The following is a 13,614-nucleotide window of genomic DNA, read 5'->3' on the forward strand; positions in this document are numbered from 1 at the left end:
AGCTGGTATTGTGCTTGTACTTTTGTCATTTAAATGACATGTCGGCATGACATGAATGTTGTGGTTAAAGATGGTAGGTCGGTTTGTCTTGCCCTGTTCATATGTTGAAATGCCTCTGGGCAAGACACTGAAACCAAAACTGCTCCCGATGGTGACTGACATGGGTTCATACGAAGCGGGTTTAAAGTTCAAAACCAGAACCAGATTACGTTCAAAAGCGTCTCCACTTAATTACCCCGCAAAAACCACCAGCATGAACAAATTAGGGCTCTTTTATTTGAAACGTTTCACCTTTTACACACTGACAGTTATAACACAGACAAGCCTTTTGTGGTCCCTCTGGCCCCAGACATGATCAGTGATAATGTGTGCCGGATATCGACTGGGATGGCTTATGCTGGGTGGAAAGCTCTCTCACACACACACACACACACACACACACCCTGCAAGCACACATGCAAAAGTACGCACCCAGGCACACGGACGAGTATGCAAGGACAAGTACCGAAAAAAACAAACAAACAAAAAAAACACACACACATTACGACACGTACTAACCATCTAACACAGTCTAGGCATCTAATGTCGACATCAACGGAGGAGGGGCTTAAAGTGCATACAGGAACGGAGGAGGGCCTTCGCTCGCTCTCATGATCAGTAACAACCTGTGGAATGACGACAGACGGGGACCCTCCGCTAAAGCAACGGACAGGAAGCGTGACCCTAATGAGCCCCAACTGCAACGTGGAGTAATGACACTGCATAGTTGACGGGGTCAGTCTTATACATTATTGCGGTACGGTGTAGGTCCAAGTCCGGGGGGGGGGGGGGGGTGGGGAGGATGGCACAGAAAGCACGGACAGTCCAGTGAGATTAGAGATCCAACAGGAAAAAGCTTCGCTGTGAGGGATGAAGGTCCGGTCCATGGCGTGGAGTTGTTTGAATATCCGGGATGCATAGAAGGAGGTGGTGCCAGGACTCCTTGGCCTGGTGATTTGGTCCTTGAGAGGCGGAGGAGCTCCACCGCAGTGCGTCCAGCAGGTCAGTACGGGGCAAATAGAACCTGCGGGTGGGAGGTCCTGACAGGCCCGGGGGCCGGGCGGAGCAGCGCGGCGGAGAGGGTCTGTGTCTGGAAGAGGGCGGGGCTCGCGGTGTGGCTGGAGGCGGGGTTGGTGCGGTGCGTGAACGAGTTGCTGAGGGCGGCGGCGGCGGCTGCCACTGCCGCCAGGTGAGCGGGGAGGATCTGAGTGGTCAGCGGCTGACATGGACGCTCCTTCCCCAGGATCAGCTTTATCTGGAGGACAAATACGGAATACAGTTAGTTCAAGGGGGATATTTTATTTTTAAACGAAAACCTCTAACAAAAGTGACCATAGAAAAGAGCTTTAGGAAGTAACAAACATTCAAACCCTCAGATTGTTTATTTGTACAAGACTTTCATAAAACACAAAGGAATATCTACTAATAATGGATTTAACTTATTCACTGTAGTGAAGTCTGATGCTTTTACCTCTGAACATTATGAAAACCCAAAGTGGAAAATATAAAATAAATATATATCCATATATATAAATTTTTTTGCAAAAATAATTTAAAAAATCCAATGTTTTTATAATTTTAAATAAAAACAGGTAAACAAAATTAAATAGAAAACTGATAAAAATCATTTTAAAAGAGGATTAAAGGCAGGCAAGTGAAAATATATTTGAAAGAAATTTGTTTAAAAAAAAAAAGTCATATCAGAAATCATTAAGACCAAATAATTAAATTTTTATGAGTTATATCTCCAGTTCCTCTCCTGATTAATGATGACAAACTGTGCGTTATGTTGGTGGTCTAGTAGTATGGAAAAGAGACGCCATGGATTAACTGACTGTGAAAACGGTTTCTGCATTTTAAAAGCAGTATATCACTAGATATCCATAATAATGTCAGAAATGTTAACGAGTTCATGAAGCAAATTAAAACTGAACATTTTCCCCAAAAGGCATCTTTTATCATTCGTACATAGATGTATATCTGCAGTGAGCCGCGTAAGAACCCCTCCCCCTCGATTAAGAATTAAAAAGGCAAAATCTGGATTTAATCAGGAACCTGCTGATCAAAGAAAAACCAAAACAAACTGGCATATTAAAACGAGATGGTAAATGCCAACTTTTGATGTTCATGAGAACAGAACCACCTTTTTCTTTTTTTCAGCCTGGTGTGCATGCGGGATGACCACTTACTCCCTGACATTTGATTTAATAGTCAACAGATCAATGGGATTACTGAAAGACGCCCCCCTTATTATGTTGGAAAGTATTTCTCTGTGTCTTGTTTGTACTAAATGCAAATCATGACCCGTTGTGTGAGTTAAATCCGTGACCTTTGTCTGTTTTCTTCCTGTTCCATGACACGACCCCGGCGCCATCCCGCAGTCGCAAACAGGGATTTTTTATACTTGTTGTACCGAGAGAAATCGGAATAAAGAGCAGAGAAGGTGGCTGACGACACGCTGGGAGATTTACGGGGGCATCAGACAGGTGCCAGGAATCAGCTGCTAATTGGCGAAACTCCTCCAAATGATGTGGAAGACGGCGGAGCCGACGCGAGAGGCGGCCTGGGAAATGTCAACCCCTTCATTATTTTTTCCCTCGTATGACCAGACCAGTTTGTTTTTCTTGGATATCCGTTATTATCTTCAACCCTTTGAATGTGGTGATTACTGTCAAGGCTGATAACAAACACAAATACCGGGCAGTGCTTCTGCTGCTGATTATTTATTTTTTTCAACTCTTCCAGCTACTTGAAATCAGGAACGCAGTTACAATTCAGTGACTGTTTCCATTCACAAACCGACTTCATCGCTAGCCGAAGCTGATTTCGGAACAGTTACCGTTTCTTTAAGCTGATAATCTCGGGTAACTAAATCCCCATTCACACAACGAGAGAAAGCTTTTGTTGTGTTTTGGTTGTTGTCTGTTTACATGCCAACGTTGATTGAAGTCACTGAAAATGCCACTTTAAAAAAAAAAAAAAAAAAAAAACGCGTCTCAAGGTGGAACTTTTTGGAAATGTTCTGACTCCGTCTCCATGGAAACGGCAGAAAACGCAACTTTTTGAAATACTGTCTATGTAGACCGAGGAAAAGCAACTTTTCTGAAACGTTGCTACTGCACACGCTCACCACCACCGTGGTAAATAGTTCTTCTGCACATGCTCAGTAGATAAGAACGACGTTTCCTCCGCGGTGTCACGACTCCCAGTCCATATTCCCCTGGGACTTGGGTGCTTTTATTTTGACAGTCACCGTAATAACAATCCAACTTGGTCGTCTGTCCACTAGAATGTCCGTGTTCCCGCCGTTATTAATGTTTATTTTGTTTTGTTTCATCCTAAAAACAACCAATGACCAAGTTAGCATTGCCCAACATGCTAACTACGTCGTTTTCAGCGTTTCTGTCATTTTCATGTAAACCAAATGCTGCCGTGTAAACATGAAACAATTCTGAAATGTAAACACAAAAACTATGCACTTTCACTTCGTGTTGCATAAACAGGGTGTCAGAATCTCATGAGCATTAGCCTGTGTCCGCAGCAGCTCCGATTAGCATTAGCAGCTTAAACATTACTTTCACTTTGGAAGTGCTGTTCACTCTTGTATTTGTTGACTTATAATACCGGTTTTGTGGTACTTCATGGTTATTATCATAAATAAACCAAATTCCTAGAATTCAGTGTGACTTCCTCAGTAATCAATGGAACTTCAGCTGAAGGAATTAATGTACATGAAGAGAATCGGCAGTGTCAAACTTATTTCTGTTCATACGGATCAATTTAAGCTGTAATGTGACGCACCAGTGAAATAACATGAAACTGAATGAGGACAATATAGAAATGTATATCTACAGTTTTCATCAGTTCAAATCTTTTTGCTGCAAGTTTTAAAGTTTCCAAAAGTCTGCTCCGGCATACAATTTCTGTGGATTTGGGAGATTCATAGTCACAGTAGGGCTTTAATGCTAATGCTGCTCCTTAAGGTTGCTCCCTCTCATCGCTGATCTCTTGGCTCAGGTTTATTCTCTGTCTGTACTGAACCACTCAGTGAATTAATTAAAAACAGCAGTCGGTTTATTCGGGGGGGAAAAAAAGAAGTGATTTTAACATTTTGCGTTCGTCGCCTCGCTCACGGGAATGGAGCCCCTGGTGAGCCCTCTGTTTAGGGAGTTAAAATTTAATGAATTTTCATTAAAATGTCAAAGGGTAAGTGACGCTTTTTAGGGGGAATGAAGAAAAACTTAAACCCATTTAATACACGTGGCTCAAACCAAGACGTTGAAATAAAAAAAAACATTATTTCATCACAGGGCCGGCCGAAGCCTCCAAGGGCCCTCAGCAAAACGTGGTTTTTGAGGCCCTCAATTAATGTTGATAATCCTGATCCCTACTATACATTGATTAAATTTCCTAATTTGTAATCACAAATACAGTCTGAAATGAATTGACATAACACAGGTTACACTTGCTCATTCAGTGTAATATACGCAGTCTTTAGAGTTTTTGTGGCCATCCCATTTATTACAGTATTTCTCTCCTCCTCCCTTTTGCAGTCGGGGCGTAAAAGTTAAAATGGAATAACAATCTTCCAACTAAAATCGGGCCACAGTAAAAGGGCTGGTTGTTAAAGATCGATATGTTTTCCAGAGTCGCAGCAATACGTCTTCCTGAAATTACAACATCTGATTCTTCCTCCCAACGCTGTCTAATATAATCCGTTGAGTTCTTATTGTTGGAGATAAAACTTGCCAAGCTGTAACTAGTAACTGTGATCAATCTTCAAGTAATCCAAGGACTGTCTGAGTTCCGCCCACGGCCTAATCGGGTGAAAAGGTCACCAAAGTTATTCCGCGTAATCTTGTGTGTCAGTGATGGGAGAGCAACGCTCCGACGGCGCCCGTAAGGCAGCAGTTGTTCTGGGCTATCAATCAGCGGCTCGGGCGTCGAAACCCGGTGGGAAGCATTCTTTACTCTGCGCTCATCAAGAGAGGCTCCTCTCCGTTAACTCAGTCAATGACGGGTTTAGGAAAAAGCCATTTCCCCCACACTGGTAAACCCCCGGTGCTTTGTCTCTGGCAAACAGTGGGCGTGATGACGGCGGCCCTCGGAGGCCTTCTGCACCACGTGAAACGCTAATCTCACCACGATGGATCCTCTCTCACCCCGCCGATCCCGTCGGAGTGTCTTAGGACGTTTGTTTATGCGATTGTAGGAGAACTGGCCCTACGGACTGCACCCTCTGTACTTTTACATATTGTTATTTCTAACTGATATTTTACATATTTTTCAGATATCTAGTATACGTCCATATATATTTAGTATAGCATCATATGGTTTTGTGTCTCTCGCTCAAATTTCGCTTATCACACCTCACCTCACAGCGACACTGGGCGCTTTGGTTTTCTACCAGGGACGAGATGCGGAGAGTTAAACGACGGTCTCAGGACAGTGTCTTTAAAGTCTCTCCAGTCCTCCTGCGTTCATTCCGCAGCTTGTCGGCCAGTCTGACTCTAATACACGATGTCAGAGACCCCCTGCTGAGGCAGCGCAAATAACTTCGACCTGACATTTGCAATCATCTGGAAACAGTGTTTTAACACCTCCACCGGCAAATGACTCATGTGAGGCATTTTGTCAATAAAATAACAAAAATTAAATCACTTTGTTCCCGTCCCGGGATTATTTTTTTATTTTTTCCATTAAATGTCGGGTAACAAGTGATCCAGTTCTAAAAGTTGACATTTGAGTGCCGCGGAGTGGATGGAAGCTGTGTTATACCGGCGCACAGGCGGGATTATTCACAGATAAAAGCGTCGGAGGGAGAGAACGACAATGATCGCAGCTTCAAATATCAAACCGTAAACCGTTTCCCACGGGGGTTGATAAAGTCTGTTTCTTAAGAGTCTCATTAGATGTGAGGGCGTGCGATTGCCGCCTCGACACCGAGACTTTGGGCTGCCGATAAGATGAGATGAAGTGTTTGGTGACTCACCGGCTGCTTGGTCTGGCCTTTCTGCGGTTTGCTGTAGGGGCTGTACTTGGGTTTGGCTGGTTTACCTGCCGCTCGGTCTTTATGACGCCGACTGCTGATGTGCTGGAAGTAACACAGAGGGCAGACATCAAGTCAGAGGAAATTACAGGCCGACGCTGGTGTCGTGTTGCTTTAAACAGGTTGCTGCTCATTTCCTTGCTGCTTCATGGTGGTCTGATGCTGGTGTTTAATATTCTATAATGCTCTAAATAAAGCTCTGATGGTGGACTATATATATATATGTATTTCAATTCCTATTTATTTAAGACAAAGTTGTTTATTGTGGGGCTTTTTTTCCCCCTCTGTTACTTGTTTCTCTCGCAAGATCTGGCAACCGTTCTGGAGATGGTTGAACGCTGCAAACTCCCTGTAGATTAGAATATCATAATTACTGGTCAACTCGGAGGAATCCCTGCCGCTGCTTTGTGTCCTTCATACATTTTTTTATAAATTATTTGTGAATTTTCAGCTCGAAAACTTACAATTAAAATGATCCCAAAAGTGCATCTAGGCTGTGTCGCACCACATTATGTAATAACGGCGCAATATGCAATAATGTAATACATTTTCCACTCATTATGTAATAAACTACTGCATTTGTAATAACTTGTTACATGTTGCCACAAAAGAAGGGAGAACCTTTTCTCCGTTCAGCAAAATGCTTTGGGTCATTTAAATATTCAGTATCTCTTTTTCAGATTTTTGTCTGCACATTTAATATACAATATCTCATTGCAAAGGTTTTGTCATCCTGATATAAATGTGCGTCAACTAGAGATTCCAAGTCAGGGCTGAACAAAATGACATGTGGAGTTCCTCAAGGCTTCATCCCGGGCCCACTTCTGTTCAACATATGCATGCAACCACTGGCTCACATTTTATAGAACAACACAATACCATACTTTTCTTGAACTCAACAACAACAAAAAAACAAAACAAAGTAGTAGTTTTTGGAGCCAAAGATGAATTAAACACCTCAATCTGAGATTAAAACGCAGAGACAAAGACGTAAATCTTGGTGCAATGTAACTAGAGTAATAGATCGCTTTATTTGTCATCATATGAGGGATATATAATGAAATTGGAGCACTCTGATCTGAGTCTGACCAGTCATATTACATAATCACAAAGACAGTTTATAATCATCCTAAGAACATAGCGAGGGTTAAAAAATTGATGACTCAGCAGGATTTAGAGAAGCTATTTCATCTGTCTTCAGTTGACTGGACTACTATAACGCCTTTTTCGCTGGTCCTCCTCAAAAATGAACTACTGATCTGCAAGTCTCTGAATAGCTTTGGCCCAAAATCTGCCTCAGATCTTCTGTTATGTTCTGATCCGACCAGGTCTTCCGGATCAAACCTGCTTTCTGTTCCCCCAGTCAGAACCAAACATGCAGAAGCTGCTTTTACTTTTAATGCATCGAATATTTGGAACAAACTAACTGAAAACTGGAGGACGACTCAACTCTGACCCCAACCTTTCTGTTTGCTGTTACCTTTCAGTAAAGACAGTATTTTATTATTTTATGTTGCAGTGTCTAGCTTTAATTCTTAAATTTTTTAATTGCATTTAAACAAAAATAAAAATGTTTTTTTTCTTTTTTGTTGTAACGGTTTTTGTCTTTTTTTTAAAAACAGATTTATATATACGAGTTTCATTTTCCTTTGTCTATGTATAATTTCATTTTTGCAATCAATAGTCAGGAAATTCCGGTTGTTTTCCCCTGGGTCTGGATCCTTCATGTTTCGCTCTTTGTTTTTTGTTTTTTTAGGTATTTTGTGACTTTGCGTTTCCACAAGTTCTTGAGTTCACTTTACTTTCTACCCCTTAACGTCCGCCGTGATCGGCTCCAGTGCACAATGAATCTGGATTGCAAATACTGAACGGTAAAGAACAGATATGCACACACACACACACACACACACACAGATACCGCTTCATAAACACCTTTATAAAATGAGTTGTTCACAGAAAAATGTGTTTTTAACATTGCAGGTGGCAGTGGTTTGCAGATTTTCTTATTCAAGGTGGCAGCATGAGGAATTAAAAAAAAAGAAGAGTCTAGAACCAAAAATACACCTTTGTCGTGAGATGAAAGTGATTACAGCTCCATTATGCTGGGAGCCCCCCCACGGTGAAAATGACTGCAGTGGTGGCTCGGCGAGGTGCGGCTCAAAGAGCTTCTACTAAATGGCCCGTTATACGTCCCTGTTAAATACAGCAGAGCGCGACGGCGGGGGACCAGAAAACGACCGATCCCGCCTGGCACGTACAGAAATACTCTTTAACCCCGAGCCAATAAATAATTCAGTGTGGCTACACGTCGGCGACAAACGGCGGCGGCGGCGTCTGAACTTCGCGAGCGTTCGCGAAGAGGATTTAGCAATCACACTTTTCTCCTGCTTCTCAAAGTTGTAACCGGAATTTGTCACGCCGGATTCTGTTTTACGGAGGGGAAAAAAAAAAAAAAAAAAAAAAGGCTCCTGTTCAGTGAAAGACCTGGCATGGAAAAATGCATTTAAAGCCCCGTCTGTTTCTCAGGGAGAAATCTCAAGGTTGAGCTCAGACAGAGAGGGGAAGAAAAACACCCCAGCAGTTTTTTTAGGTGTTGCGGATGACATTTCCCCCCCATGACAGAATGATCAACCACAAGAAGAAAAGAGATTTGTGGAGCGCTTCACAGCAACTACCAGAGGTGTTCAGCTGAGTCACAAAGAGATTCACCTTTTGTCGAGTTCTACAGTAACAACTTAACCTTGTGTTCACGCTTTTATTTTAAAGCCGAAAATTAATTTCTTCACCGTTTATCGAGTTTTCTAAAGGCTGTTGTTGTTGTTGTTTGTTTTTTTTTTTGTTGTTGTAGGAATGCTTGCAGACGACAAAGACTTAACAGAGAAACGAGTGCTGGAACGGAATGAAAAGAGGAAAATCTGGCTTTTCAAAGATGATCGGCAAAGTATTTGTAACATTCGGATACATTCTGTGCTTCACGAACGCATAATAAATCTAAATCCTCTGCAAAAAAAAAAAGAAGAAGAAGAAATCCACAACTCGCAGCTTCACGTCGCATCAATACGCTTTACAGACGACATCCGTACGGTAGGGAGGAATGTGATTAGCCAGCAGGTGCAGGTACACGTCGGCTTTACAGGAAGTAGGTTATTGTACTCGATGTAATCGTGTTTTGCTGCTTTAATCTGATTTCTGTTAGAAATGCTGCTCGTGCGCATAAGTGAGAGACAATGAAATTACAATCGCATTGTCAAATTGCAGGTCTTGTGTGGCTCGTCAGGTTTGTTTACGTCTCACAAATACATCAGAATAGCAGTTTTTACACCGAACGCCCCCCCCCCCCCCCCTTCTGTATTTACACATTTATGCGCTGAGATTTGACGCGAACTGACTGATCGGGGGAGCAGATTCCTGATAGGAGGTCTGTATTTGGATGTCAGGCATCAAATGCATCATTTACATGTGAAAGCTGCGTGTCTGCGCTCCCGTTTCATTTCATCACATCTATATCCTCCTCCGGCTGATTGAACCGGGCGCGTGAGGGAGGGGTGCAACTGAGACGTCTAAAAATACATCAGGAGTGTTTGACTGGGAGGCCGAGGAGTATAACAGGACGATCTGATTTAACTGGTATAGAAGTATTAAAAGGGACAAAGTAATATGCATGTTTTTTGATCCAAACTTCATTTAGATTACATCTATAGACAAAAGCAGAGTGGCCAAATACTAAAACCTAATACCACACAAAAAATACACTATTTATTAATCATTTTTCATTAAACACTCGCATGAGTGAAAAAAAAAAACAAGGGGACTCTGGTGCTAATGGACCTAAAAATAATGTAATTGGAGTGAGGAGTTAGAAAAGCTGGAGTCCGATCAATAAAATGTGATTAAGCCAAGTTATCGAGCTGCACTGACCCGAACAAACACTCACTCCTTTTCACTGTGTGATTCACAAAAAGCTTCAGCTGTGAACCGAAGGAGGTTGGATCAGTCATCAAACCGGCTTTCATTTACTTTTTCTCCACCGTTTAAGGTTTTTCAATGACATGAAGCATTAAAATTGTTGGATTGGATCAACTTAACGGCCGAACAATGAAAGAAACTAGAAAATTCCAAAGAATTCATTGTTTTTTTTTCTTCTGTTGTGTACAGTTACCGATTTGTAAAAACCTTCTCATATATGCTTTTAAATGTAAATCTCTGACATGATAAATTACTGCAAATTAAAGATATTTGCATGAATTAAGCAAATTGTTCATCATGATGAAACAACTTGATTTCAGGGGAAATTCGAAACCATAATGTTAACGTCAACGTTGGCTCCAGAGCGTCATGATGCCCAGGTCGGGATGGGAGTCGAAAACCGCTTCTTGCCCGACATGAAAACTTTCAAAATGTTGCCGTGTAAATGTGAAACTTTTTTTTAGAACCGAAACGGAAAGACAATACTTGAAAGTGTTATTTTGTAAACGGGGCCTCCGTGTCAGGTCTTCCCCCTCTCACCTGCTTTAGCTGCGTCTCGGAGTTGACGTGCACGTCGCACGTCTCACAGTAGAAGGTTTTGTTCTGCAGGCCCGTGGACGACTTGGTGGGCGTCGCCAGTTTGCTTTTGACTCCCGCCCGGGGGAAGGACTTGATGGAGCCCACGCCGCTCCGGGCCTCCAGCATCGTCTTGTGCTTCGTACCTGCAGGTCGAAACAGGCAGTGGATTACCGAGCGCCTCAGCTTTCAGCCCTGAGGGGTAAAATCAGCGGAATGCACCTTTCCTGTGGGGGAATCTGGAGGTCAGAGCGTAAATGGGCCCTAAAACATCACAGATCAAAGACGGCTGAGGACCCTCGTAACCTCAGTGGTAACAAAAAGGTATTTAACCTCCTGAGTTATGTTCAACAGTCAGGAACCCTTCTTGAAACGACAGGTGATAAAAAACAAAGTGATAAATGGTTTAATCTTGTTTGATGATTTATCATAATTCCAACAGGCAAGTGAAAAACTAGAAACTTTAAAGATGGAAACATTAACTTCTCTTTGAGCCATTGGCTCTTTTATACCTTTTCAAAGCCCGCCATAGTGAACGAACGTGCATTTTGTTGAATTTATTCTGTATTTTTATCTATTTTGTGACCCCATCAGCTGTGCAGCATGTGTTCTGTTTTTTTATTTTGATTAAATATTAAAACAATTATTAAGTGTGAGCACAGGGCAATCAAAATTCACCATTTTTTCCATTGTTGGCACAACACAGCTGCCTTAAATCCACATTTTGGAATGCACATGAGCAATACTGGATGGATAACCTGCTTCTCGAAGGCATTGCTCCAGAAACATGGTCACATGACCATCGGAGCAGCCATTAATGTTGCTGTGCAGTAAATCGCTGCTATTCAATGAAAAGCAAGAAACTGCTCTGCAACACAAAAGTGCTATTTCAGATATTCAATGCACTCCTATAGACAAACTCGACCCACTTATGATCCACTCGCCGACTGGAAGTCACTATTTTATTCTGCATGTATTGTAATATCCTAAAGGTTGACGCTCCGAATAAAGAATTGATGCAGAACTGTCATCGGAGATTGGATTCATCCGCCAAAGCTTGAGTCCCTGAGTCTTTCTTTACTGAAAGCAAATGGAATATTTTAGCTTTTACAACACTGCTGTGACAACAATGACCCACTAAAGCAGGGGTGTCAAACATAAGGCCTGTGGGCCAAAATCAGCCCGCAAGTGACTTGAATATGGCGGATATATAGAAAAAAGACTTAAAACAAAACATTTTTCATCATTAAAATTGGCTTTATGTTAAGTTTGTGGTCATTTCAGTTGGGGATGTCTTGATAATCTCTGCATGGCTGCAGTGCTGTAGTGTCGCTGTGATACTTCTGTTTTTGTCAGCCAGTACTGGGAGGAAGATGCTCTGTGATCTGGATGTTTAAGTGGATTTTGAAGGCGTCATGAATGAATGGCCGCGAGGTGAAACGTCAACAAAACACGGGAGACAAACATTCAGGGAAGCTAGCTTCAAGACAGGCCGCTAATACTAAATCACAGCTACGCTAGCTAAGCTAATGCTACTAACAGTAAGAATTCTCTTAATATTACTATAAGGAAGACTGAGTTAGATCAGAGTTGGTTCTCCAAAACACAGGCTATGAGGTTCATTCTGAATATCAAAAAAACCTGTCAATGCTAAAGCTAACAGCTAGCAGCATTAGCAGGACAGAGAGACTGCGGGAAGATGTTTATGATCTATGATTCGTCAAAGATGGCTGTCTATACATCGGATCTGCTGTGGATACCGTTAGGAAAGAGATCAGTCGGTTCAGTGAAATAGTAATGAAGACACCAGCTTTGGCTTTTACTAAAAACTAACACTCTGCTCAGTTAGACTGCAGTTCTGCGATTATTTTCATGCGTTTCGACCGAAAGTAGTGATATAGAGGAACTAATGAACTCAATATTAAGACTGCCAATGAACAAGTCACAGAGTTTAAGACTGACATGGTCATGTTAACAATTCCCTTGCACAAAACTTCAGAGAAAAGCTTTTATTAAATGTTGTATGGGCTTTTAAAAATCACTCCGATGACTCAGGGCACGGCCACATCCCACACTGAATGTGAACTGAAGAATAGAAATTACTTTGACAGCGTGATTCAGAGCTCAGTCCTTTGTTTTCAATAGAGAGAAAGTCTCACAATACCTGATCAGAGTTTGATTTGAGGTTAGAAAAGCGCTCATATAATTGGAGTTTTTCGGGCCTGTGGCGATTAAAGACAGCCGGCACAATTCAGAAGTGATTATCGGTGAGGAAATCCAGCCATGTCCCTAAAATTCAGTGACTCACTGAGAAAAATCACTTCAGTGCCGATTACGCCTGCGAGCATTTGTCATGGAAATTACACAACATGGTTACAAACACGCACAAAAACCAGCAAATAAACACTTTGTTCACACAGTGGCTGCAGAAGGGTTATCGTCTGGGACAATAAGACATCGAATCAGCGGTTTACAGAGAGCTTTAGGCTGGATGCAGCAGGAGAATGAGACGTGGGATCGGAGGGATGCCACAATTCATTCAGTTTGTCAGTTATTTGTTTTTCCTTTACAGACATCACCAGACAACGTGCACCGTAAACTGAGTCTCATGAGTTTTTAGCGAGTTCTTCTAAGCTGAAACCGGGATTTGAACCTGCATCCCGCGAGAGGGGCGGACTTGAGATCCGAGGAGTTTTGCAGATTTGATCCCCACAAGCGGCTGTTCCACCAAAAAGAACCAGGTTCTAGTTCAGGGCCGGCGCTATTGGCAGTTCTTAAATTGTCAAGGGAGCTGAGTGAGAGTCACGTCATTGCGTCATTTTTTCACGTCCATCTTGCTTTTGGCGATGTTCGCTGTAGATTTCAGAAAGCCAGTACAGCGTCTCTTCCACCTCGTAGGTAGCGATAACTCGGCCCCCAGCTGATGAGGTCTCAGGCCCCGCTCTGGCCCTGCTCTGGCCCCGCTTTAGCCCAGCAACTTAGCA

General features: G+C 42.4%; 1 protein-coding gene across 1 annotated transcript in view; it reads right to left on the minus strand.

Moving 5' to 3' along the window:
* Window positions 1–256: 256 nt before the first annotated feature.
* znf385d (zinc finger protein 385D) overlaps window positions 257–13,614 on the minus strand; it is a 106,391-nt gene continuing 93,033 nt past the window's right edge. Inside the window, exons 6-8 of the mRNA XM_080471982.1 lie at window positions 10,595–10,776; window positions 6,032–6,133; window positions 257–1,294 (exon numbers count right to left, since the gene is read on the minus strand). Coding sequence (XP_080328108.1) covers window positions 1,043–1,294; window positions 6,032–6,133; window positions 10,595–10,776 — 536 coding nt within the window. The 3' untranslated portion in view covers window positions 257–1,042. The remainder of the gene's footprint in view (window positions 1,295–6,031; window positions 6,134–10,594; window positions 10,777–13,614) is intronic.

This window comes from Lipophrys pholis (genome assembly GCF_963383615.2).
Source record: "Lipophrys pholis genome assembly, chromosome: 9".
In the NCBI taxonomy this organism is placed as follows: Eukaryota; Metazoa; Chordata; class Actinopteri; order Blenniiformes; family Blenniidae; genus Lipophrys; species Lipophrys pholis.